Source organism: Panthera onca, chromosome A1 (genome assembly GCF_046562875.1).
Source record: "Panthera onca isolate mPanOnc1 chromosome A1, mPanOnc1 haplotype 2, whole genome shotgun sequence".
Taxonomy (NCBI): domain Eukaryota; kingdom Metazoa; phylum Chordata; class Mammalia; order Carnivora; family Felidae; genus Panthera; species Panthera onca.
The window spans coordinates 129,657,264-129,683,918 of NC_138339.1; the positions used below are offsets into that span (position 1 = coordinate 129,657,264).

The 26,655-nt window shown below is 40.2% G+C and overlaps 1 protein-coding gene and 1 long non-coding RNA gene across 5 annotated transcripts in view; one reads left to right on the forward strand and one right to left on the reverse strand.

Moving 5' to 3' along the window:
• Positions 1-30: 30 nt before the first annotated feature.
• Positions 31-8,917, reverse strand: LOC144617153 (uncharacterized). The gene is made up of 4 exons (XR_013557256.1): positions 8,746-8,917; positions 5,503-5,624; positions 1,544-1,694; positions 31-118 (listed from the first exon to the last, which is right to left on the reverse strand). It is a non-coding gene; the product is annotated as an uncharacterized LOC144617153 (long non-coding RNA).
• A 45-nt stretch (positions 8,918-8,962) lies between these two features.
• The window catches only part of KIF3A (kinesin family member 3A), a 48,241-nt gene continuing 30,548 nt past the window's right edge, over positions 8,963-26,655 (forward strand). For 3 of the 4 annotated variants that reach the window (XM_060636169.3, XM_060636170.3, XM_060636171.3), the window contains exons 1-4: positions 8,963-9,093; positions 12,477-12,750; positions 22,115-22,259; positions 22,399-22,483. In XM_060636169.3, coding sequence (XP_060492152.1) covers positions 9,088-9,093; positions 12,477-12,750; positions 22,115-22,259; positions 22,399-22,483 — 510 coding nt within the window. In that variant the 5' untranslated portion in view covers positions 8,963-9,087. Of the gene's footprint in view, positions 9,094-9,319; positions 9,585-12,476; positions 12,751-22,114; positions 22,260-22,398; positions 22,484-26,655 lie in introns of those variants that run through there. The other variant, XM_060636172.3, reaches the window with a different exon arrangement.

Below are 26,655 nucleotides of genomic sequence, written 5' to 3' on the forward strand. Positions count from 1 at the left end.
TCCCAATATAGAGGTCCCAGTGCAGTCTGTCCAAAATAGCCAGCTCCACCCTCAGCAGCTCGCCCGGGGTATAGCCAGAGCCGTAGTGCTTTATGAAGTCTTTTATGCGTGGAATTAACTGTAAAAAGAAAATAAAGAGGCCAAAGCCCTGTATCATGTCATGGTAACTTGTTTTCTTATCCATGGGAACCGGGCATCCGTGACCCTAGGAGAGTTGTCTTCTTGTGACATGCCACAGAAAATGCTTCTGACAGAAACACCAAGTCAGATTTTGGCCATGTGTCAAGTCCCAGGTAGTTATGACAACATGTAGTGAATGGCACATGGTCACCCTCTGCAAACAAGTTTTTGTTTTAACTGCAGCGTAGTTAACATACGGTGTGAGGTCAATTTTAGGTGTACAATATGGTGTTTCAGCGCAAACAGGCCTCGATCCACAAATGCACTCCAGCTCATGCCCAAAGGTGCTTTGGAGGGTGGGGCTGTGCCATGTCCCCCCCATTCAGCTGCAAGAACTCACCCACGGTTTTTATCCTTATCATTCCTGTTCCCGACCCCCACGGTGATTACTTGTCATAGAGAGCAAAAGTAGGTTTTTGAACTTCCTGGTCTGCACTAGACAGGCTCACTCACAAAATCTCCCGTGGTTTTGGCAACACCATAGCTGCAACCACGTTTCCTTCAACCTTGATTTAAGGTGGTTCAGTTCTGGAAAAACAAGGACTTTTTCCCAGAGGGACTTATAAGACTTACTCAAGTACCAGGTGCCACACAGACCAGTCTACTTTTTTAGGTAAGCCAACTACTATTATAACCTCCACAAACACTTATTTTAAGGGTCATTTACTTGATTTTTAGTTGAAAAAAAAAAAGCAACTTTGTTGGAGGGGAACACACATTATATTGTAATGGACAGGGGTTAAAAGCATTTTTACTGAATGTTTGGAACTGGACACACAAGCGATATTTTCTGACCCTTCAGACCCTGAACTTAGCCAAGGGAAACCCTATGGCAATGACAGGCTTTACTATCCCTAAAGTGGGAAAGTTTGTGGAGATGGAAGGAGGGGGGTCTGGAAAGGGTATTGGGAGAGAATCTTCTGAACAGAAACTATAGTGAAACTGCCAAGTTCAAGCAAGCCTGAAGCACTTGTGGGGGCATCTCCTCAACCCCTGGCACATGGCCCTCCTGCCTCTCAAGAGAAGGGTCCCAAAGTCTCTGAAGAGCAGCTTCAGTGACACAGACAAGTCCTTAAGTCTCAACAGGTTTCTAGGGGGGGACATTATGGCACATGGTTTGGGGAGGCCTTTTTCCTAGCTCAACAGCCAATGTTTCTGTTCAGTGGGAGGTGGCATCAGACATCGACCAATAAAGATACATCTGCCAGGAGATCAGGCCTCTGGGTTTGCTGGACCAGGAGAATTCAGCTGTTCTAAGTGCCCATTATGGGGTCGTGAGGTCCAACAAGGCTAAAGGCAGCAAAGCAGAGATCCTGGGAAGTTAATGCATTTTCTAAAAAGCCCACCATTCCTAAGGACATACCTTTCTGGGAGTCTGAATGTTCCAGTGTAACACTCCTATACTTCAAAAGCAGCCCAGAGTGGACTCCCAGGGATGCCTACCTCCTCTTCTTCGTTAAATTTGGCAGCAAGTCTCAAGCAAGTAATCATGACACAATGGAGTAATCTCTTATCTGAAATATGGAACAAACACATTTGACCAGAATATGAATGCCAGGAACAAGTAGTCAAGCACCGGTGGGTTTCTTTGGGAAATTAAGTTTTTTCCTTTCTTCAAAAAGAGATGTATTGTATTCTTCCACCAGTTAGTGCCATGTTTTACATTTGACCCGTGAATATGCCCCTGATTTCAGAAGCACCAGTGGCTAGTCAGTAGTCCCTTGTTAGGGGGATGAATGAGGGTGGGAAATACGGCACCATTTCGGGGAACACATCATGACCACAGGCTGCAATGGCAAGATCCAGACAAACACACCCACATGATCACACAGTAAGTCCTTTCCCAGCTAAGTCCCTTCAGAGGGACAGCCACACAACATTGAGCCAGACAGGCTGGGTATGGGATGTAACCCTTAGTTTATGAGCCTCTAAGCAGCTGGGATAGTGCACCTCTCAGGCAGCAATCAAGGGCAGAGGTCAGTTTCTTCTCCCACCCTCTATTACCATCCCCAGAGCCCCTACCTTTACTGAAACCAGTAGGCGGCTGAAGGTAGTGAGAGCCAGGTTAAAAGTAATTTGGGAGAAGTTAAAAATGTTCTTAAGCCCCAGGAGCGACAACACGATTTCCTGGACCTTGTGGCAGATCTCAGCCTGTTGGAAAGAAGGGGTAGGGGAGGGCAGGGAAGGTCGTTGGTGGCCAGTGTAGGTTCGCCTGTGTGGACACAAGCCCGCTGAAGGTCACCATAGGGGATGTGAGACGTCCCTGCACCTTAAACCGCGATGGGACTGAGTGTTGCCCAGCGGCTCACGGATTGAGATGGTCCTCGCGCCCGTTTTGGTCCTAAGCAGAGTTTCCCTCAAGACCTCTTCCGAAGCACCTACCAGAAAGGCGTCCTCTCTGCGAGAGGGGCTAGCGACCGCCGCCTCCTGCCTCGTGCAAGGCACGCACCTGGTGAAGGTCCCCGCCTCCAGGGTGCTGCTCACCTGGGCGTGGGCGCAGGTGGAACCCGGTCGCGTCCCGTGCGCGCGCGGGGAAGGGGGTGAACGTGCTCCCGGAAGGCTCCGGCCGCCGGGCCCGCTACCTGGGGTTGACCGCCACGCCACAGGCGCGCCTCGCGGCCCAGGGCCAGTTGCGGGTGGGCGGCCAGTCGGCGCTCATCCAGAGGGCGTCCCCATTCGCACGGCACCCGCGGGGTTGAGGCCTGGAGGGGTGGCCGCGGGAGCTGCGGACCTGGCGCGGCACCGAGAGGGGGACAGGCAGCTCGGGGTCCTCTCGGTGACGGCGCGGAGAGCTACGGGTTCCACCAAGGCCGCGGGAGAAGAATGACGCGGGCCGCTTCGCCCAAACGCGGCTCTGATCCCCCCCCCCCCCCCCCCCCCCCCGGGGCCGAAGATTGCGAGGGGAGCCGCCTGCCGGAGGCCATGGCGAGCGCCGGCTCTTGGGTCTGGGTCCCGCCATAGCCAGCCTTTTATAACCCGGCACGGGGGACTTGCAGCTTGGGCCGCGCCGGGGCGGGGAGGGTTCGGCGGGCCCACCCCCAGCCTGGGCGCGCAGCAGCTCCTGGAACTCCCAACCCGCCGGGCTTTGACACTTGCTCACGGCTTGTGGCGCGTGGAGTGCTTGCCGGTGGGTGAAGGATTCCGTCTTCTTTCACTCCCCGCCCCCACCTCCCGCTGAGCGCTTCTTCCCCACCCGATGCCCGAAGCCCCAGGACCGGAGTCCCGAACCCGGAATGCGTCACCTGGTGAGCACTTCGGCCCTGGAGAAGTTCACCGGGCCGCAGACCCTGCGTCTTATTTCACAGTAGGGCTTTGCGGCACACAAGACCAGGTAGAGAAGCGTCCGGAGCGCTCCTCAGTCAGACACCCTTGAGATGGGATTCTGACTCTGTGTGATCTCGTTTATGGGACTTGAGCTCTCAGTCCTGTTTACTTCGACTCTTAAAAAAAGGCAAAATCTGCCTCACAAAGTAGTTCCTTCATGCATACATTTTTCCCATCAGCAGTTATTCAGTGAAGGCCTACAATGTTAGGACATAACAGTGAATAACACAGACATGGAATTTACATTCTAGCCAGGAGAGACAGATAATAAACATGAACAGAATATATAGAAATCCCAGCGATTTCACTTTTAAGTATATGCTCAACAGAAATTCATATATGTGCATCAAAAAGACACCTACGCAATGTTGTCATAGCCCCAAATGTCCGTCAGCAATTGAATGCAATAAACAAATTTCTGTATGTTCACACTATGGAATACTACACCACCTTGAAAAAGAATGGACTAATGCTCCACCCAACAAGAAAACAATCTCACAAACATAATACTGAATGTTGAGGGACAGAGACAAAAGACGTCATACTGTATAATTCCATTAATATAAAGTATAAGAACAAGAAAAACGAAATCTGTAACGTTAAGAGTTAAGATAGTGGTCGAGGCGCCTGGGTGGCTCAGTCGGTTAAGTGGCCGACTTCAGCTCAGGTCATGATCTCGCGGTCCGTGAGTTCGAGCCCCGCGTCGGGCTCTGTGCTGACAGCTCAGAGCCTGGAGCCTGTTTTCGGATTCTGTGTCTCCCTCTCTCTGACCCTCCCCCATTCATGCTCTGTCTCTCTGTCTCAAAAATAAATAAACGTTAAAAAAAAAAAAAAAAAAAAAAAAAAAAGATAGTGGTTACCGTTAGAGGGCAGTGGATAGTGACTGGGAAGGAACACAAGGAGCTTCCAGGGCTGGTAATGTTCTGTTTCTTGATTTGGATGCTGATTACACATGTGTTCGCCTTGCGAAAACTGATCAAGCGGTGCATTTTTGATTTGTGCACTTTTCTTTACGTGAGATATATTTCATTAAGATTTACATTACATTAAATTTACATTAAAATATATGCGAATGTCAGAAGGAGAAGAAAGAAAAAGGAATAGAAGAAATATTTGGAGTGATGATGACTGAGAATTTCCTCAGGTAATATGAGACACCAAACCACAGAACGAGGAATCTCAAAGAACACCAGGTGGGATAAATGCCCCCCAAGTATACCTAGGCATATCATTCAAACTACAGAAAATCAAAGATAAAGTTTTGAAAGAAGCTGGAGGCGGGGAGGGGAAGAAACTTACCTATAGAAGAGCAAAGATAGGAATTACATTTCAGTTCTCTTCAGAGATCATGCAAGCAAGATGTGGGCCGAGATATTTAAAGTGTTGAGAGAAAAATGCTACCAACCTCGAATTGTGTATCTAATGAAATTATCTTTCAGGTGAAGAAATAAAGATCTTGTATATAGAAGATCCTAAGGAATCTGCTAAAAAACTATTAGAAGTAATAAGTTCATGGAAGTTCAGAGTACAAGGTCAGTGTACTAGAAAAAATCAATTTTTTATACACTATCAATGAGCAATCTGAAAATAAAATTAAGAAAATAATTCCAGTGATGCCTGGGTGGCTCAGTCAGTTAAGCATCCAACTCTTGATTTTGGCTCAGGACTTGATCTCATGATTGGTGGGATCGAGCCCCACAGTGGGCTCTGCGCTGACAGTGTGGAGCCTGCTTGAGATTCTCCCTCTTTCTCTACCCCTCCCCTGCTCACACTGTCACTCTCAAAATAAATAAACTTAAAAAAAAGAAAGAAAATAATTCCATTTTCAATAGCATACAAAAGACTAAAATATTCAAGAATACAACCAAAAACTGCATTATTTACATATTGAAAATGACAAAACATCACTGAGAGAAATTAAAGAAGACATAAATAAATGGAAAGGCATTCCATGTTCATAGATTAAAAGACTTGCATTGTTAAAATGGCAATACTTACCAAATTGATCTATAGATTCAATGTAATCCCTGTTAAGTTTCCAGATGGCTTTTTGCAGAAATTTACAAGGTGTTTCTAAAGTTTCCATGGAAATGCAAAGGATTCACAATAGCCAAAACAATCTTGAAAAAAGAGAACAAAGATGGAGGTCTCATACTATATGACTTCAAAACCTACTACAAACCTATAGCAATCAAGGTGTACTGGCATTTGGTTAGCCATTTAGATCAATGGAATTGAATTGAGAGTCTGGAAATCAACAGTCACATTCATGATCAACTGATTTTTGGCAAGGGTGCTACAAGTGGTTCAGTGGAGGGAAGAATAGTTTTTTCAGCAAATGGTGATAGGACAGCTGAATATTCATATGCAAACAATGAGGCTGGGTCCCTGTACCACACCATTATGTAAACATAATTCAAAATACATCATAGATCTAAATGTATGAGCTAAAACTATAAAATTCTTAGAAGAATGAGTCTGCATGACCTTGGGTTAGGAAATGGTTTGTTAGATATGTACCAAAAGCACAACGAAAGAAACAGCAAAAGAAAAAATATATATAAATTGTATGTGATCTAAATCAAAAAACTTTTGAGCTTCAAAGAATGCTCTCCAGAAATTAAAAACACAACCCACAGAGAAAAATTTATGCATACTGTGTATCCCAAAAGGGACTTGTATTTAGCATACAGAAGGAACTCTTACAACTTAACCATGAAAAGACAAATAAAATGGGCAACGGATTTGCACGGACGCTTCTCCAAAGAAGATGTCCAAATGGTCGATAAGCAGGTGAAAGCAAATGCATCATTAGTTATCAAGGAATTGTAAATCAAAACTGCAGTAGGATCCTATTTTACATCAATAGTATGACTATAAAAACAAAACACAAAACAAAACAAGAAAGTAGCAAGTGTTGCTGAGGATGTGGTGGAATTGTAAACCTCATAATGTTGCTGGTGAGAATGAAAAATTGCTGGTGGTGTGGCCATTGTAGAGAAAAGTTCAGTAGTTCCTCAAAATGTTAACATTACAGTTACTGAATGACTCAGCAATTCCACTTGCAGGCATATTAGATGTAAGAGAAATGAAACATGTTCACACAGAAACTTGTAGTGGCAATATTCATAATGGCCAAAAAGTAGAAATAACCCAAATGTCCATCAAGTGACAAATGTATAAAAATGTGGTATATCCACACAAAGGAATATTACTCAGCCTTATAAGTACAGAATTACTGATATATTCCACAACAGGGCTGAAGCTTGAAAACATTACTCTAAGTGATAGAAGTCATTCACAAAAGGCCACATATTATATAATTCAATGTATACGAAATGTTCCAAATAGGAAAATCTATGAGACATAAAGTAGATTGGTGATTGCCTAGGGCTAGGATGTTGGCGAGGAGCGGATGGGGTGAGTGGGAGTCACTATAATGAATATAGAATCCCTTTTTGGGGTGATGAAAATGTTTAAAATTGATTGTGGTTATAGTCTGTGTATATAATAAAAGCCATTTATGTTTACAATTTAAATTGGTGACTTGTATGATGTCTGATTATATCTCAAGAAAGCTATGTATATGTGTTTACATAATATATATATATACAGTATATTAGATGGTGATAAATACTATGGAGAAATATAAAATAGGGAGAAGATATAAGAAGATGGGTGATGAAAGCTGAAATTTTAAGTGGAGAGGTCATGGTAAGACTCATTGAGAAGGTGATGTGTGAACAAAGACATTCTGAAAGAGGTGGGGGAGGCATGGGGATATTTAGAGGGAGAGCTTTCCAGGGCTTAAGTTTGGATCTGAGCTTTGTCACTGCCCATGTGTCTGACCTTGGACAGTTACTTAATGGCTCTGTACGTGAGTTTGTTTATCTGTAAAATCCTTGTTCCTATTTTCTAGTAAAATGACTAACAGTACCTATTTCAAAAGGTTTTTATATGGATTAAATAATAAAAAAAGAAAGTAAAGCACTTAGAATAGTACACTGGCACTAAGTAAAATGCTTTATAGATGTTTTTATTATTTCCTACTGCAAGTGCAAAAGCTCTTTCGTTCTAAGATGGAACCATGCCCGGAAGGTCCATTGAAGGAGGCCAAGTGGGGCTGGTGCAAAATAATGAGCAAGAGGGAAGATTGTAGGAAGTGGGGAAAGGGCCTGTGACTTTCAGTTTGTGAGAAAGGAAATCATCGGCAGGTTTTGAATAGAGAAAAGACACTATCTGATTCATGTTTAAACACCATCTTTCTGGCTCCTGTGTTGAAAACATCTAAAAGAGGACAAGGGTGCACTCAAGGAAACCAATTTTGAGCTGTTGTAGTAATACAGATAACAGGTGATCATGGTAGTGAGAAAGGGTTAGATTCTGGTTCTACTTTGAAGATAGAAACAAGCTCTGCTGAAAGATTGATTATTGGGTATGAGAAAAAGAGACTGGTTTGACCTGAGCAATTGTCAGGATTCAGCTTAGATTTATTATGCTGAGGCAAGTCTGAGAGGGCACCTTTTTTTTTTTTTTTTTTTTTTTTTTTTAGCGTTTCGCCAGGGGTTTGGGGTGGGGATGGGCAGTAGTCGTGTGTGTGTGGGAGGGGGCGGGAATCAACCTTTCAATTTTTGACAAGGATGATCTTGAAAAGCCTATCGCACATCCAAGCCCAGTAGTTGGTGTTCAGAGCAGAGCTTCAGACAGGAAAGAAGATGGATCAAGATCATTCGTTCTTTCACAAATATTTATTGAAAACCTAGTCTGTGCTAGGTCCTATTTTAAGTCCTATTTTAGGCTCTGGAGATACTTGTGAAAACACCTACAAAGCTCCTTATGACCTTATCTGTAAGAGAGGTCATAAACAAGTCAGCAATCAGGCTAAGTCTTTAGCTCTCCGCATGGACGCAGTGTACAACTGCTTTTTGATTTTTTTCCTATGGTTGTTTTTTTTCTTTTAACGTTTACTCATTTTCAAGAGAAGAGAGAGAGCATGAGCGGGGAAGGGGCAGAGAGAAGGAGACACAGAATCGGAAACAGGCTCCAGGCTCTGAGCTGTCAGCACAGAGCCCGACGCGGGGCTCAAACTCAACGGACTATGAGATCATGACCTGAGCTTAAGTCGGACGCTCAACCGACTGAGCCACCCAGGTGCCCCCCTATGGTTGTTTTTAATATCGGGAATATTGCAAGAGCCACAAAGGTAGTCGCGGGATTTAGGAGCGCCTCCCCCCTGCGTACCGGTGGCAGCCAGGTATCCCCGCCCCAATGCGGGCCAGAGTTCTAGCGCAGTCGAATGGCAGCATTGCGCAGGCGCAGCCTTAGTACTGGCGTCCTAGGAGACGGACTCGGAAAGCTTCCGCGCAGGCGTAATTCAGAAGGCCAAGAGAGCCTGAGGCCCGGGGACGGGGCGGGGCGAGCTCGCAGTGCGCTTGCGCACAGCCTGCTCTCGCCCGAGGAGCCGCAGTATCGAGAGCGCCAAGGCGGTGTTTCGGTAATCTCTGACAAACCTCTCCTGCGAACCCGGCGCCGTTGGACTGCGCCCAGGGCGGGGACGTCAGCGGGGCACTGGAGGGAGCCACGATGCCGGTGAGGAGAGTCGCTCAGCTGCTGGGATTCCTCATCCCAGCGGCCTGGCTCGGGGGCGCGGCTGTTGCCATGGAGGCGCGGAACAGGCAGGCGTCTGGGGTGGGGCGGGGCAGGGTCAGCTCTGCTGGCCCCAGCGGTTGGGGAGCCTGGCGGGTGGGCTGGAGCCCGCGAGGATCCTGCCGGTCCTGGGAGGGGCCCCGGGCAGGCCCTGCTGTCTTCGCCGGTGCTGTATCCCGCAGGGCCTGTGCTGCTTGACATAAAGGCACAGCGCCTGAGGATGCGCTCTCGCTCCCAGCCCTGCTAGCTGAGTGGGGCGCCTGGGAGCGGCCGCGGGGGGTCGGCTTTGGATGCTCCACACCTGGTGGGATCTGTACGCCAAGGAGCCAGCTCCGGAAAGGAGCGAAACGAGAGCTGCCTGTTCTTACTCCAGCCCTTGACTCGAGCTGTCATTCCTTTCGTGGTGCTTTAGCTTACAGTGCAGAATGTAACCCGTAGGTGTCTTTGTGTGTGAGGCCGGGGGTTGGGTGGTATGTTTGTCTTGTAGGATTTCACAGGACATTATCGTGCATTTAATAGGGGGCGTCCTAAGTCCATTATAGGGTCGTGGAGAACACATAGGGCTTTGGTTGTTTTTCTTCTGGTCCGAGGCCTCGGACAATTATTTAATCTTTCTGGGTCTTTAATTCCCACGTAATTAAACTTTTCCTCATGGGGTTTTATCAGGATGAAATAAGGTAACGCACAACGGAATTGAAGGACAGTACTTGACATTTAGCATTAAATGCTTAGTATTTGTTCCGTGATCTTGCTTTCAAGTTATTTATCAGTTCACTCAGCAAATACTGGGGATCAATCACATGTTAGGCACTGGAGGTAAAATATTGAGCAAAACCAGACAGGTTCTTGAACTTGGGAAGATAGAAGCTTGCCTTAATGGGCAGAGGTGAAAATCACGTTGGTAGAGACAAGACCCTTAACATTAACGAAGTGAATGGGTGGCATATAATAGAAGGTAGCTTCTGGTGAGTTGTAAGGTGTTTCTATGTAGGAACGCTGGCCTATACATGTCAGATCATCTTTTTTTTCTCAAAAAAATTTTTTTAATGTTTATTTTTGAGAGAGGGAGACACAGAATCTGAAGCAGGCTCCATGCTCTGAGCTGTCAGCACAGAGCTGGTCATGGGGCTCAAACCCACGAACCACGAGATGGTGACCTGAGCCAAAGTCAGACACTTAACCAACTGAGCCACCCAAATCATCGTTTTTTTCCCAGAGAATCTAGAAATTGTTATTTTTATGAAATTTCTCCCTTTTTGAATTTTAGCAACTAATTAAAAAATATTTTCAAATTCTATGAGCCATACAAAAAGTATTTGTGGGCTGAATTCAGTCCCTTGAATACCAGTTCGCAACCTCTAGTGTAGACAGATAGGACAGACAATCAAATAAGAAGCAAAGAAAAGTAGAATTGAAACCGTTGTAGAGGAGGGAGAGAGTAGGGTGCTCTCAGGGCCTATACCAGGATTTGACCTAGTTAGGGAAGTCTTTCCAAGTGAAGTGGCTGTTTTGGTGAGACCTGAGACTAAGTGAAGGTGAGAGTGAGGAATGTTCTAGGCAGAAGGAACAGCACATGGAGAGGCTTGTGGTAAGAAGGAGCATGGTGAACAGAAAAGGCTTAAAAAACAAACAAACAAACCCGTGTGGCTGTGGCTAAGAAAGCCAAGCAGGGAAACTTGTGAAATAAGGCTAGACAGGTAGACATGGGCCAGAGCCAGGTCTTAAAGGCCGCCTTAAGGACTGTGATTTTCATACACCGTCCTTATGTCAGTGATGTCAGCGGGAAGCCTTTGCAGAGTCGTAACTAAGGGAGCATCATGATTAAATTTGTGTTGAAGCTGACTGCCATGGAGGGAACAGACTGTAGGAGAACCTAACTAGATGCAGGTGTCCCGTTAAGGAGCCTTACAATGCAGGGTGGGAGAATGGGGACTAGACTAACGTGGTGAAAGTAGAGAAGGGGAGAGGTATCTTGTGCTGGTACTGTTCAACTAAACGATTGAACTTTACTTCAGTAACCGGATTGTATTTTTCTAATTGAAGTATAATTGACCTATAATAATTTCACCTATACCACGTGATTTAATATTTGTATTCCTTGTGAAATAATCCCCACAGTAAGTCTAGTTACCATCCATCGCCAGAGTTAAATTTTTTTTCTTATGAGAAATTTCAAGATACAGTCTTTAAGCAACTTCCAAATATGTATTTTCAAATATGTATTATTGACTGTAGTCACCATGCCATATATTATTTATACATGACTCATGTATTTTATAACTGGAAGTTTGTGCATTTTGATCCCTTTCACCCATTTTGTCTATCTCCGTACCCAACTCCCCTCTGGCAACCACTAATCTGTTCTGTGTATCTACAAGTTTTGTTTGTTCATTTGTTTTTTTTTAGATTCCACGTATAAGTGAAATCATACAGTATTTGTCTTTGTTAAGGATTATATTTTAACATAGAGTCTTAATCATAAAATTTCAAAAATTGAAACTTTACATGTATAGATGTTCATAAGGTTAGAGGCATACTAAAACATTTATGTCTGCTATTGGGCTTTCTGTGTTTTATTTAATGTCTTCTATAGAGAAGATAGACTACATACAGTTACGTGATTAAAAAAAAAATTTGATTGGGGCGCCTGGGTGGCGCAGTCGGTTAAGCGTCCGACTTCGGCCAGGTCACGATCTCGCGGTCTGTGAGTTCGAGCCCCGCGTCAGGCTCTGGGCTGATGGCTCGGAGCCTGGAGCCTGTTTCCGATTCTGTGTCTCCCTCTCTCTCTGACCCTCCCCCGTTCATGCTCTGTCTCTCTCTGTCCCAAAAATAAATAAAAAACGTTGAAAAAAAAAAATTAAAAAAAAAAAAAAAAAAATTTGACTAATGCATTGTAGAAAATAAAAGTCTCGGGGGAACACAGAACCTACTACTATATTCTTGATTAAAGTTCTTAACCATGTTCACATGTGTTTTCCTATAGGCAGGAAACTCAGAGGAAGTCAGGGACTTTTATGCAGAAAGGCAGTCTATAATATACTGGTTCATTTTCTTCTTGAATAGCATTTATTTACTATAAATGTAAATTAGATTTTCTCTCCCCTCATTTGTATTGTAAAAAAAACCTATTTGCCTTTTCATATCTTTTAATAAGCCTTTTCTGTATATCTGTAAGATCTTTAATTGAATTTAACAAATATTCATGGAGTATTTAATATGTGCAAGGTACTAGGATGGCAAAGTAGCCTTTTTCAAATTTGAAATTTAATTTGCTGAAGGTAAAAGTAAATATTCTTTTCATTATTTGTGAACATTTTCTCCACCAGATCAATAAATCAGAGAAGCCTGAAAGCTGTGATAATGTGAAGGTGGTTGTTAGGTGCCGGCCCCTCAACGAGAGAGAGAAATCAATGTGCTATAAACAAGCTGTCAGTGTGGATGAGATGAGGGGAACTATTACTGTACATAAGACTGATTCTTCCAATGAACCTCCAAAGACATTTACTTTTGATACTGTGTTTGGACCAGAGAGTAAACAACTTGATGTTTATAACTTAACTGCAAGACCTATTATTGATTCTGTTCTTGAAGGCTACAATGGTGAGTATAAAGTCCACTTTTTAAAAAATAACTTTATTGAGGTATTAATACCCTATAATTTCACCCATTGTAATCATACAGTTTGATGAGTTACAGTAAATACATACAGTTTTGAAACTATCACCACAATCCAGTTTTATGATCACTGAAATTTCTTTATGTGCCTTTGCATTCCCATCTCCAGGCTGCTGTTGACCTGCTTTAGTCTATAGTTCTGTCTTTCCTTGAAATTCCATGTAAACCAAAGCATACACTATCTATCTTTATTATCTGTTTTTATTATCTTTATTATCTGTTTTCTTTCACTTGTATAATGTTGTTGAGGGTCATCCATGTTGTTGTGTATATCAGTCCTTTGTTCCTTTTTAATGCTGAATTCCATTTTATGAATATACCTCCTTTAGTGATCTTTGATGGAAATTTGGATTGTTCCAGTTTTTTGCCTGTTATAAATAGTCCTGCTATGAACATTCTTTTATAAGTCTTTGTGCAACTAAATTTTAAAATTTCTCTTGGGTAGATACCTAGAAGTGGAATTTCTGGGTCATATGGTTAAGGTATATTTGTTTTTGAAGAAATTGCCAAACTGTTTTTGAGAGTGGTGACTATTAATTTGTTTTCCTCATGAGCGTGGTATGAGGGTTCTAGTTTCCTCACATTCTCACCAACATTTAGATTATCAGTCTTTTTAATTATAGCTGTTGTAGAGGCTCTGTGGTGGTATTTCATTGTTTTAACTTGTATTTCTCTGTAACTAATAATGTTGAGCAGCTATTCATATACTTATTTTCTAAATGTTTGTTTATTTTTGAGGTGGGGGAGCAGAGAGAGAGGGAGAGAGGGAATCCCAAGCAGGCTCCACACCATCAGTGCAGGGCTGGATCTCGTGAATCGTGAGATCATGACCTGAGCTGAAATCAAGAGTCAGATGCTTAACTGACTGAGCCACCAGGGAACCCTGTGGGAAGGTTTTTAACTAAAGATTCAATTTCTTTAATAATATAGATATTCAAGTTACCTATTTTTCTTTTAGTAAGCTCTGGTAGTTTATCTTTCATGGAATTTGTCGAATTTATTGGCAACAAGTTGTTTATGTCAGTCCTCTATCATTCTTACGTTAGAATGTGGTGTGATCTTTTTCAGTAAGATATTGGTATGTGATACATGATAGATTGTAATTTGTGTCTTCTCTTTTTCTTGTGATTAGTCTGGCAGGAGGTTTAACAATTTTACTGATTTTGTCAAAGAACTGGCTTTTGGTTTTAATAATTTTCCTTTATTATTTTTTACATTTTCTATTTTGTGAATTTCTGCTTTGATCTTTATTTTTCCCTCCTACTTTATTCCTCTTTTTCTTTGTTATGGTGGAAGCTGAGGTCATTGTTTTGAGACCTATATTCCTTTCTAATATAGAGGTTTAATGCTATGAATTAAACCCTAACTACTGCGTTAGTAGCATTGTATGGATTTTGACACACTGTGTTTTCATTTTCATGCAGTGCAAGAACTTTCTTCCTTCCCTTTTGATTTCTTCTTTGATCCTTGGGTTATTTAGAAATGTGTTAAGGGGTGCCTGGGTGGCTCAGTCAGTTAAGTGTCTGACTTTGGCTCAGGTCATGATCTCACAGTTCGTGGATTCAAGCCCCGTGTGGGCCTCTGTGCTATCAGCTCGGAGCCTGGAGCCTTCTTCAAATCCTGTGTCTCCCTCTTTCTCTTCCTGTACCCTGCTCGTGCTATGTTGCGTGTGCTCTCTCTCTCTCAAAAATAAGCATTAAAAAAATACTTAAAAAAAATAAAGTGTTCATTTCCAGATATTTTGGGATTTTCCAGAGATCTATTACTGATGTCTAGTTTAATTCCATTTTAGTCAGAGAAATACTATGTAAAACTTGAATCTTTTGAAATTAGAGATGTGTTGTATAATCTAGAATGAAGTTTATTATTAAATGTTTGTATATTCTTTAAAAAAATTTTTTTTTAATGTTTATTTATTTTTTGAGAGAGAGAGAGTGAGACAGAGTGTGAGTGGGGGAGGGCTAGAGAGAGGGAGACAGAATCAGAAGCAGGCTCCAGGCTCTGAGCTGTCAGCACAGACCCTGACGCAGGGCTCAAACCCATGAATCGTGAGATCATGACCTGAGCTGAAGTCGGACACCCAACCGACTGAGCCACCCAGGCTCCCTTAAATGTTTGTATATTCTTGAAAAGAATGTGTATTTTGCTGTTGTTGGGTGGAGTGTTCTATAAATGTTCATTTCATTACATCAATTTGTTCAATAGTGTCGTTCAGATTTTCTTTATACTTAATTATTTTCTACTTGGTGTGTCACTGAGAGAGGGCTTTCGAATTCTCTGACTTCATTTTTGTATTTGCTTTTTCCTTTCAGTTCTATCACTTTTTACTTAATGAATTTTGAAACCCTCTGAGTAGGTGCATAAATGCTTAGGCATTTTAAATCCTTGTGGTGAGTTAATCTCTTTTTCATGATGAAATTACTCTCTTTATCCCTGGTAATATTCCTTACTCTGAAACCTACTTTGTCTGATATTGATATAGACATTCTAATTTTCTTTTGATGCTATGTTAACATAGTATATCTTCTTTCATTCTTCTACTTTGAACCTACTTGTGTTTTTATATTGAAAGTGCATTTCTAGTAGGTAGCTATACTGGAAGTCACTAAGATTACCACATTTGCAGATTGCTGGGAGAAGTCAAGGGAGTCAGTCTATAGTTGTACTTACAGCTTTGGCTTATTAGAGCAAAAAAGACACACATGCATAGCCAAAAGAAAGAAGGAAAGGAAGGAAGAAAGAAATGAAAAAAGGAAGAAAGAAAACAAAAAACAGCAAAGGGAAAAGGTGCCTGGGGTGAAGTGTGGAGGAAACCAGGTACAGACTTCCAAGAGTCCTCTCCTACTAGTAGGCACACAAGATGTGCTTAATTGTTCTACCATTGACTATGATAGTACTTGTTAAATGTTGTTTGTCAGGGAAGTTCTGTAAGAGACACAGTGCCCAAAGTTTTTATTGGAGCCTGCTCATATGGGCACCCTCAGCCTAGCACTTGCCAAGATCCCAGGCTCTCAGGAGAAGGAAAGCAGGTGTTTAGCACAAACCACCTTGTTTATATAAACAAGTTAGGCATAGTGAGCTACTCTTACCAGTTAGGGAGTGATGAGAACCCTTCTTAAATCCACATTCCCAGATGCTAGTCAAAAGCCAACTTTGAAAGCAGGCCTCTCAAAGAATAGCAATCCCAGATCTGTTGTTAGCTCTTTTTGGCACAGCACTGTATAGTTGGTAGTATTTTGAGTGTGTGTGTGTGTGTGTGTGTGTTTTTAAACTCAGTCTTGCTAACTCTGCTTCTTCACTGCAGGTATTGAGACAATTTATGTCTTGCTTTTTGTTTTCTCTTTGTACTCTTTTCCTCCTTTTATGCCTTCTTTTGTATTATTTTTATTATTCCATTCTTCTCTGTTGGCATATATAGCAATACATCTTTGTTTTATTTTAGTGGTTGCATTAAGGTTTATAGTATAAATCTTTAATGTATCCCACTTTACCTTCAGGTGATACTATGCTACTTAAAAAATTTTTGTAGTGCTGTACTTCCAGTGGTTGTCTCCTCAGTATTGTGCTGTTGTCTACTTCTACATGTTATGCACTCCAAACCACATTGTTAATGTTTTTGCTTAAACCATCATTTATCTTTTAAAGAGATTTAAATAATAGGAAAAAACATATATTACTTATAACTACTTATGTAGTTAACATTTTTGGTACTATTTATTCCTTTATGTAGACCTATATTTCCATCTAGTAACATTCCTTCTGCTTTGAAAAACTTAAATATTTCTCAAGTGCAAGTCTGCTGGTGATGAATTCTTTCAGATTTTGTAGTCTAAAAAGTATTTATTTTGCCTTTGTTTTTGAAAGAAATTTTCACTGGGTATAGGATTCTAGGTTGATAGCTTTTTTTAATACTTGAAGAATATACCTCTCCTGTCTTCTCATTTGCATTTTTTCCTCCTGGAATTCTGCTTTTCTTCTTATCTTGGTTCTTCTTTATATGACATATCTTTCTTTGGGTGCTTTTAAGATCTTCTCTATCACTGGTTTTGAGCAATTTGATTATGATGTGCCATGTATTTTTCTTTATGTTTCTGTGCTTACTATTCATTAAGCTTTTTGGATCTGTGAGTTTGTAGTTTTCATCAGATTTGGAAAAATTTCAGGCATTGTCTCTTCAAATATTTTTCCTGTCCCCACCCTTTTTTTGGGGGTCTGCAGTGACATGTATATCAGGCTGCTTGAAATTGTCCCACAGCTCATTGATGCTGTTTTTCTTTTTTCTATTTTTTTCCTCTGTTACATTTTTTACTGTTTCTACTGATATATATTCAAGTTGACTGATCTTCTATTCTGCAGTGTTGAATCTGCCATTTACCTTATCTATTGTATTTTTCATCCCACACGTAATTTTTATCTTTAGAAGTTTGATTTGGGTCTTTGCTGTATCTTCTGTCCAAGTTCTTCCAAATATCCATCCAAAGTTTCCACCTAACTTTTTAACATGTAGAATATAGTTTTTATAACTGTTTTAATGTCCCTATCTGCTAATTCTAACATTTGTGTCCATTCTGAATTGGCTTTGACTGATTGATGGATTTTTTCATTATGAGTCATATCTTTTTTGCAAGTTTGGCAAATGTTGGTTGGGTGCCAGGACACTGCGAGTTTCACCTTGGCTCTTGAATTTTTTTATTTCTATAAATATTGATGAACTTTGTTCTGAGTTGCAGTTACTTGAAAATAGTTTGATTCTTTTATTTTTTTATTTTTATTTTTTTTTTAACGTTTATTTATTTTTGGGACAGAGAGAGACAGAGCATGAACTGGGGAGGGGCAGAGAGAGGGAGACACAGAATCGGAAGCAGGCTCCAGGCTCTGAGCCATCAGCCCAGAGCCTGACGCGGGGCTCGAACTCACAGACCGTGAGATCGTGACCTGAGCTCAAGTCGGACGCTTAACCGACTGAGCCACCCAGGCCCCCCAGATTCTTTTAGATCTTTTAAGATCTTTAGTTAGGACTGGAACAGTGTTCATTCTGAGGTTATTTCCCTAAGAATGAGGCAAGACCTTTTTGTACCTAATGTCCTGTGAATCATGAGGTTTTCCAGTCTGACTGGTATAAATAGATACTGTTTCTGGCCTGTTTGAGTGCCGGGCACTCTTCCTTCCAAATGATTCCCGCCCCCCGCCCTCCCCCCCCCCCCATTTAGATAGTTTCCTTACACTCTTGAGATGCTTAGTACTCAGCTGAGTACTTGAGGAAGACCATCTGCAGATGTTTGGAATCTGGAGTTTTGTGTGCACTGTTGTCCTCTCTACAGCATATAGCTGCGTTGGGCTCTCTGGACTGTGGCTCCTTCTTGACTCAGGGAATCCACCCAGCACTCCTTGGGTTCCCCATCCTGGTCCGTGGCTCTGATTATCTCACACGCCAGGAAGCTGGGCTGTCATAGGGCCCACCTCACCTGTTTGCCACTTTTCAGGGGTCATGGCCTTTTGTTGACTGGAGTCCATGGTCTTGAAAACTGTTGCTTCGTATTTGTTTCAGTCAGGAGGGTGAATCTGGTCCTTGTTACTCTATCTTTGTTGGAAGCTGAAGTGTCACAAGTTTAATTTTGAAATAATAGAACTGTGTATTTTAAAAAATAAATGTTGTATGAATTAGTATGTAAATGTCAAGGGACTTTTCACCTATTTTTCACCTATTATGCTGACTGAAAATTGTTGATAGTAACATACAAAAACATTTGGAAAAAGGACCAAAATCAGGACTGCTGTAACATAGAATGTTACATTATTTAAATGTATTATTCAAATGTGGAAAGACAAATACATAATCCTTCTACCATTTAAAAGTTTTTTAAAAAGTTAGTGAACTTCGTTTTTTAGAACAGTTTTAGTTTAAAGCAAAATTGAAAAAAGTACAGAGAGGGGCACCTGGGTGGCTCAGTCGGTTGAGTGTCCGACTTCAGCTCAGGTCATGATCTTGCAGTTCGTGAGTTTGAGTCCCACGTCAGGCTCTGTGCTGACAGCTCAAAGCCTGGAGTCTGCTTCAGATTCTGTGTCTCCTTCTCTCTTTGCCCCTACCCCACCTGTACTCTGTCTCTCTCTCAAAAATAAATAAACATTAAAAAATATTAAAAAAAGAAAGAAAGAAGAAAGCACAGAGATTTCCCATATATCCTTTGTCCCCAAATGTATACAAAGTTCCCCACTCTCAACATCCTCCACTACAGTGGTATATTTGTTACAATTGATGAACATACACTGACATGTCATTATCATCCAAAGTCCATAGTTTACATTAGGGTTCACTCTTGTACATTCTGTGGGCTTTGACAAAAAATATAATGACATGTGTCTACTGTTGTAATATAAATAATAGTTTCATTCTGTGCACTGCTTGTTTATCCTTCCTTCCCTTACTAAGCCTGGCAACCACTAATGCTTTTACTGTCTCCATAGTTTCACCTTTTCTAGAATATCGTATAGTATGTAACCTTTCAGTTTGGCTTCTTCCACTTAGTTAATAGGCCCTGAAGTTTTCCCCGTGTCTTTTCATGGCTTGATAGCTTATATCTTTATTTATGCTGATAATGGATAATACTCTATTATTTGGCTGTACCACAGTTTATTTATTCACCTACCTACTGAGGGACATCTTGGTTGCATCCAAGTTTTGGCAGTTAGGATTATGCACTGAACTAAAAATCCACGTGCAGATTTTTTGTAGGCCTTCCACCATTTTAAAGATGTAGTTAGGAAATAGGGAGATGTGGTAAGATTTCAGGTCGTTTTTAGTTTTTAAAAAGTAGAGTTTTAAGAGAAGTTCATATGAAGGAAATGCTGGCATTAGATTTGTTAAGCTGGACGTAAAAAGCTAGGAATTTGGAATTTCCTCTCTGAAAATGAGATAAGATTCTTTTATTTTCAGGCATTCCTGATCCTTCTTAGCTCTAAAATTAGAGATTAATATGCTTTTTAAATTAGTAATCTTCATGTATTTAATGCATTCATAGAAGTTGCATTAGGAATTAATTTTGAATTCAAAAAATTTCTGGCCCTTACATACTTTTTAGAAGTATGAGCTCTGGACTCAAATGGACTGTGTGCAGACCTTCTTTCTACCACTTACTATGACATTGAACAAGTAATCCAACCTCTGTAAGCCTTCGATTCCTCAACTAAAGCATGGAAATAGAAATAGTGCCCAGCTTTTAGGATTGGGGTGAAAATTCAGTAAGGATGCATGTAAAGTACATGCCTAGCTCATAGCAGATGATCTGTAAATGATAGCTCTTGTGTCAGTTATAAAGTGCAGTCTGTGAGTTCATAATATTTTTAGCTCTTTTGAATGCAATAATGCATTTTTATGGCAGAGTTTGAAATATTCAGTGAGTTAGAAAAAATTAAGACTTTTTTATTCCCATGTGTAAAAAATGGCTTCTGTTGTGATTAATTATTGTGCTTATTGTCACAGAAAGTCTAGAAATGATGATGACATAAGAGGTTAACTGCATAGAGTGATAGTTGAAAAGCCTTTGTCATTTGAGCTGTCACTTCCTGTGCTGTGTTCTTAAACTGAGCTGTCCCCCTTGGAAATCACATGCACTCGTAGGGCTTCACTGAGCAAATACATTTCATCCCTCCACCTGCCTCCACATGCTTGATGCATGCATTTATTTGGTTGTGTCACGGGCACTTAAAGCTCAGTGTGCCCTGCACTGAATTCATGGTCTTTCTTTTCAAACTGTCATTTTTTCTAGTGGTGTTCACCATCTCAGTATACAGCAGTATACAGCATAGCCATACATCCCTTTGTTCCAGCCAGAAATTTGAAAGTCGTCCTGGATTCCTCCCCTGGCTAATTATTTCCCAGGTGCTATTGATTCTGTTACATGTCTCTGAAATCCTTCCACCTTTCTCACTCCCTTCTGTTGTCAGCTCCAGCTCTTTGACTGGTTTCTTCACAAATCTCCCTTTGCTTTCTTCCAATTCTATGTACACAGTATAGCTGTAGCGATCCTGATTCACTCCTAACTGCAGAATCATTCTTTGGCTTCTCTTTGCTTTTATGATACCTTCTTAAAACCTTAGTATGGTCTTCGTGGCCCTGTGTGATTATGCTCCTGCTGGTGTCTTTAGCTCTGTCTACATCCATCTTCATTTTCCATCTCTGTTTCCTTCATTCTGATCTCATTTCATTTCCTCAAAACCTCTCTTTTTTCTCTCTTGCCTCTTGCTGTCCACTCTGTTACTATCTCTTACTCATATTTCAGATTGCATCTTAAATTTTAGCTTTTCTGGAATGCCTTTCCTCATCCCCCCCACCCCCGCATTTCCTCTTGCATCAGTTCTCCTGCCTACACTGTGTCCCTTTACTGTCATCTAGAATTCTGTTTCTCAGTCCCAGGACTCATCCTCCTATAAATATTTGACCAATACCTCCTTTCCAAGATTACACATACTGTAAGATTAAGAACTATGTTTGTCTTGTTTTTCACTGTGTCCCCTGCTGCCTAGCACACTACCATACTCAGGTGTGTGGTGAGTAGTTGTTGAATGAATGAATTTAGCTGTTTAGAAAGTTTAAATTGTATCTGTAATTACCTGTAATGATTGTATTGTCACCTTTTTTGACTCCCCTATTCCTTACAGCTTTTACTTCAAAAATACATATTTTTTAAGTAATGAATTTATTTTAGGATAAAGAAGAAGGAAAATACCATTTACTTTTACTCTACCAGGCATCATGATGGTCGCTTGGAGTAAATTGTTTCATTTGGTTCTTACTATTAATGTCGGGTACTTATTCTTATCCTTGTTTTACCACTGAGGAGACAGTCTCTGGGTAGATTCTTGTGTCAGGTCATATGGCTCACCACTGGCAGATAGGTCACACTGAGGTCTTTCCATTCTAGAACTTGTCTTCTTTTGCTCCTGCAATTGTATTACCTTCTCCAACGTAATGTTTACACTAAGTAATCAGCATACACATTATAATGAATTTCTTATGCTTAGCCATGGTGTAAGACTTTACATTTACGGTTTGGGATACTTTTTATTAATAATTAGGAATATATCATTGATTTTAGGGCTTTGACAGTGCTTGGCTTACCTGGCACAGAGTACATGTTGTAATTGTTGATAATAGAAGTGAAATTTGTACTTGAGTAAGTTTTAAATCCAAGGAAGAAATTGCATCACAATATCAAAGGAATTATTTTTAAGAGCTGTTATTCTGTAGCATTGGACTCTAAAAGTGATTGATTCTCTTCATCATTTTCAGGGACTATTTTTGCATATGGACAAACTGGAACAGGCAAAACTTTTACCATGGAAGGCGTTCGAGCTGTTCCTGAACTTAGAGGAATCATTCCAAATTCATTTGCTCACATATTTGGTCATATTGCAAAAGCAGAGGGAGATACAAGGTAAAAGAGAATTCTTTTATTTTCTACTATTGAGAAGTACAAACACAAGAAAGGCATATAGGCACATATCTTCTCAATACGTATTAAAACTGTTCTTGTAAGTATTTCTCTGTTTTTTAAAATGATGTTTTATTTACAGATTTTTGGTTCGAGTGTCTTACTTGGAAATATATAATGAAGAAGTTCGTGACCTTTTGGGCAAGGATCAGACACAGAGGTTAGAGGTAAGGATAACTGGAATTGAAGTGCTTTCCAAAGCAGTAGAATGTTAACTAAATTAAAGTTCCTTTTGTACAAAAGGTACTTTTAATAGTTTACTTATTTTTTTACCTGTTTATATGGTCCCGATTCAAAATTTTAAATATTGTGAAAATTTATGCATTGAAAAGTTGTTGCTACTCCATTTTCTCCCCACCCTAAGATAACCACTGTCAGTATTCCTTCAGTGTTCCTTTATGTAAATACAAATAGAATTTTACTTCTGCTCTGTAAGTGGCTCTATATGTATATTGATCTGCACTTTTTTTTTAATTAAAATTCTTCTTCAGGTAAGTGTAGAGTTATGTGCAGCTGTTAAGAAGGAATATGGAGAGATTACCCTTTACATAGAAGTACTTTTTACACAGTTTTCCCCAGTGGTCATATTTTACAGAGCTTTAGTACGGTATCACAACCATGATATTGACATTGCTATAGTCTATAGATTTTACTCAAGTGCCCCAGTTTTTCTTGTACTCATTTGTACTTTGTACTATTTTGTTACATGTTTATGTGATCTGTCCACTACCACGTCAAGGTACTAAGCAGTTGTATCACAAAGATGCCTCATGTTGCCCTTTTATGACCACATCCACCTCTCTCCTGACTATGTTCCTCTGTCCCCTTCCCTAACCCATGACAGTCCTAATCTTCTTTTCCAATTCTAAAATTTTGTCGTTTCAAAAATGTTATATAAATAGAGGCTTACAATATATAACTTTTGTGATCGGCCTTTTTCACCTGGCATAACTCCTCTGAGGTTTATCCAAGTTGTTGCATGTATTGATAGTTTATTACTTTTTATGGTGAGTAGTAATGTATGGTGTATATATGTAAAGTTTAACCATTCACCTGGTAAGTAGTAATGTATGGTGTATATATGTAAAGTTTAACCATTCACCTGTTGAATGACATCTAGGCAGTTTATAGTTTCTGGCTGTTACGAATAAAGCATCTATGAACATTTGTACACAGATTTTTTTTAAGGTTATTTATTTTGAGAACAGAGAGTATGTGTGTGAGCAGGGGAGGAGCAGAGAAAGGGAGAGAGAATCCTAAGCAGGCTCCCCGCTGTCAGCCTGGAGCCTGATGTGGGGTTCAAATCCACATACTGTGAGATCATGACCTGAGCCTAAACCAAGAGTTGGATGCTTAACTGACTGAGCCACCCAGGTGCCCCTTCACACAAATTTTTATGTGAATGTAAAGTTCCATTTTCTGGTATGGATGCCAAGAGTACTTTACAATTTATTCTAAGTCAGAAATTTTTAATGTGTCAAAAAAGAAAAAGAAGGGGAACTTGGGTGGCTCCGTTGATTTGAATGTCCGACTCTTGATTTCAGCTCAGGTCATGATCTCACAGTTTGTGAGATCAAGCCCTCTGTCCAGCTATGTGCTGAGAACATGGAGACTGTTTGAGATTCTCTGTCTCCTTCTCTCTCTGCCCCTCCCTCACTCGCCCTCTCTGTCTGTCTCTCTCTGTCTCTCTCAAAATAAATAATCTAAAAAAAAAAAGGTCAACACTAATGTGACTTAAAAAAAGGAAAAAGAAAGAGGGGAGGAGGAAAAATGAAATTTTTTAAGTGTCAAAAATAATGGTATTATAGATATAATAAAAAAATAGTAGTTTTCAATGTTTCTTTTACCTAAAGGAAAAACTATAATTTCTGATTAAGAAATTCTAGTTTTTACACATTGGAATAATAGATTGTCATGAAAGACTGTTGTCATGATGAATTCCCGAAAAGGGAAATACGAAATTACATGCATAAATGTTAGAGAATCACAAAATTTGTGAATAGGTACATAAGGTTGTTAACTGATAAGTTTAGCTGATTCCTATTCACTGTTTTTTATTGAAAATCCTATTTTTATCCCTCATTGCATTTTGTATTTTTCACTGAACCAATGGATTGTGACAATCTTTGCATATCAGTACAGAAAAGCCTCCTCATTCTTCTTTTTTTTTCTTTTGTCCTTTTTAAAAGCTGCATACTGTTTTTGGGGGGCATCATGTATTCAGCCAGCCCTCTCTTGATGAACACTTGGGTTGTTGCTGATATGTTACAAACAATTCTGTAGTAAATAGTGTTGTACATATATGAATTCATACATCTTCAGGCATATCTGAGGATAAATTCCTGAAGCTCAACTGCTGGGTCAGGTGGTAAATAATTGGTAAATATTGCCTAACATTTTAATATTTTAAGATATGAGACAGACATAAAAAAGATTAGCCTTTAAAATATTAATATTGGAATTTTGATTGGAATTTCATTGTCAGTAAAATGATTAAAGAATAAGGTGTATATGGTAGTTGAATGTGGAATAACAATAGGTACTGTCGTAGAATTGCATAGAATACATGTAGAGTAACAGTGGCTACTGTTAAGTTCTTACAGTGTGGTAGTAGGCATTCAATGCAATAAACTGTGGTAGTAGTACACACTTTATTTCATTTACTCTTCCTAGCAGTTCAGTTTTGTTGATGTGAAAACCGAAACCTAGAGAGGTTTCCTGATTCAATCACAGTCACGTAGGTGAATGGTGGTGTAATCCAGAATTCCACATCTTCTTTATCCATTCATCTGATGAATGCCCAACTGTAATATAAATGAGAATAAAAGTACTGAAAATATAAAATGGTAGTATTTCATTATATAAATGCTTAGATATGACCGTACTCAGTGACATAATGAAATAGTCAGGCCTATGTAAACACCATGAACGCAACAGCTACAAATGCAGACTGTTATAAGTATGTTGTATCGGTGATCTGAACACCTTGACTGGGGGGGGCCTGGGTGGCTCATTCAGTTGAGTGTCCAACTCTTAATCTCAGCTCACATCTTGATTTCAGGGTTGTGAGTTCAGGCCCTTTGTCAGGCCCTGCGTTGGGCTCCCACTGGGTGCGAAGCCTTCTTTAAAAAAAAAAAAAAAAAAAAAAAAAAAAAAAAAAAACAGGTCCTGATTGTGCAGTTCATGGGTTGAGCCCCGCATTGGGCTCTGCGCTGACAGTGTGAAGGCTGCTTGGGATTCTCTTTTTCTGTCTCTCTCCCTTTCCCTCTCAATCTCTCTCTCTCTCTCTCTCTCTCTCTCTCTCTCTCTCTCTCTCTCAAATAACTTAAAAAATTTTTTTTAACTCCCCCTCCAAAAAACAAAAACAAAGAAGCACCTTGCTTGGTGTTCCTGTCAATGGCATGGTCTTTTAAAATAGTAACTACCTCTTGGTATTCTGAACAAAATAAAGTAGTAGTTCTTTCCTCAGTTTTGTACATTGCTCTATTATTACCATGGAAAAGCACTTTGTCTTTATATATAAAATAGAGTTTGGGTCTAGACTCAGGTAATCATAAATAATTTTTTTCATTCATGTGAATATATACTAGGACATCAAAATTGCATGGGACAATTCTTCAGTGATAGACCATCCCATTCGTTTCAGGATATTTAGTATCCATGGCTCCTGCCTGTGAATACCAATCATGTTCTCGAACCAGAAACTCCATCTACAAATTTCTAAAATATTCTAGGCTGGGGAGTAACTGCTCCTTTGAGATCTACTGTTTGAGTGTTATAAACTGTATTTGTTATAGAAGCTAAATTTCTTTGTTTTTATGACAAAAATTATTTGATATCATTACCCAATAAAAACTTTCATAAATTTAGAGTCATATTTCAGTTCTTCATCTTCATATCTAATCAGTTTATCTACTGCACTTACTAAATGAATTTTAAATTAATGTCACATTGTTATTGGAAATGACCTTAGATTTTGCAGACTAAAGCAAGTTAGAAGTGTGTTTCTGCTCTATAATGCTCTATAATGACTGCAGAGAATGAGAGTAAATGCTTAAAAGTTTTGACATTGCCATGACATCAGCTGCATGATTTTTGTGTTTTTCAGAAATATCAGTTTGCTGGAATAGAAACATACACAGTGTTCTTTACCATAGATTTCCTGAGAAGGAAAATTTATCATCTGTAAATGATATAGACCAGTAATTTTCAAACATTTAAAAGACTTAAAACAATTAAATACATTCATTGTACCAGACCTCGTATGGAAGCACAGTGTGCAAAACACATGAAATGAAGCTCTCTTTAGAATTTGTCTGGGCTTGAGAACCCCTAAACT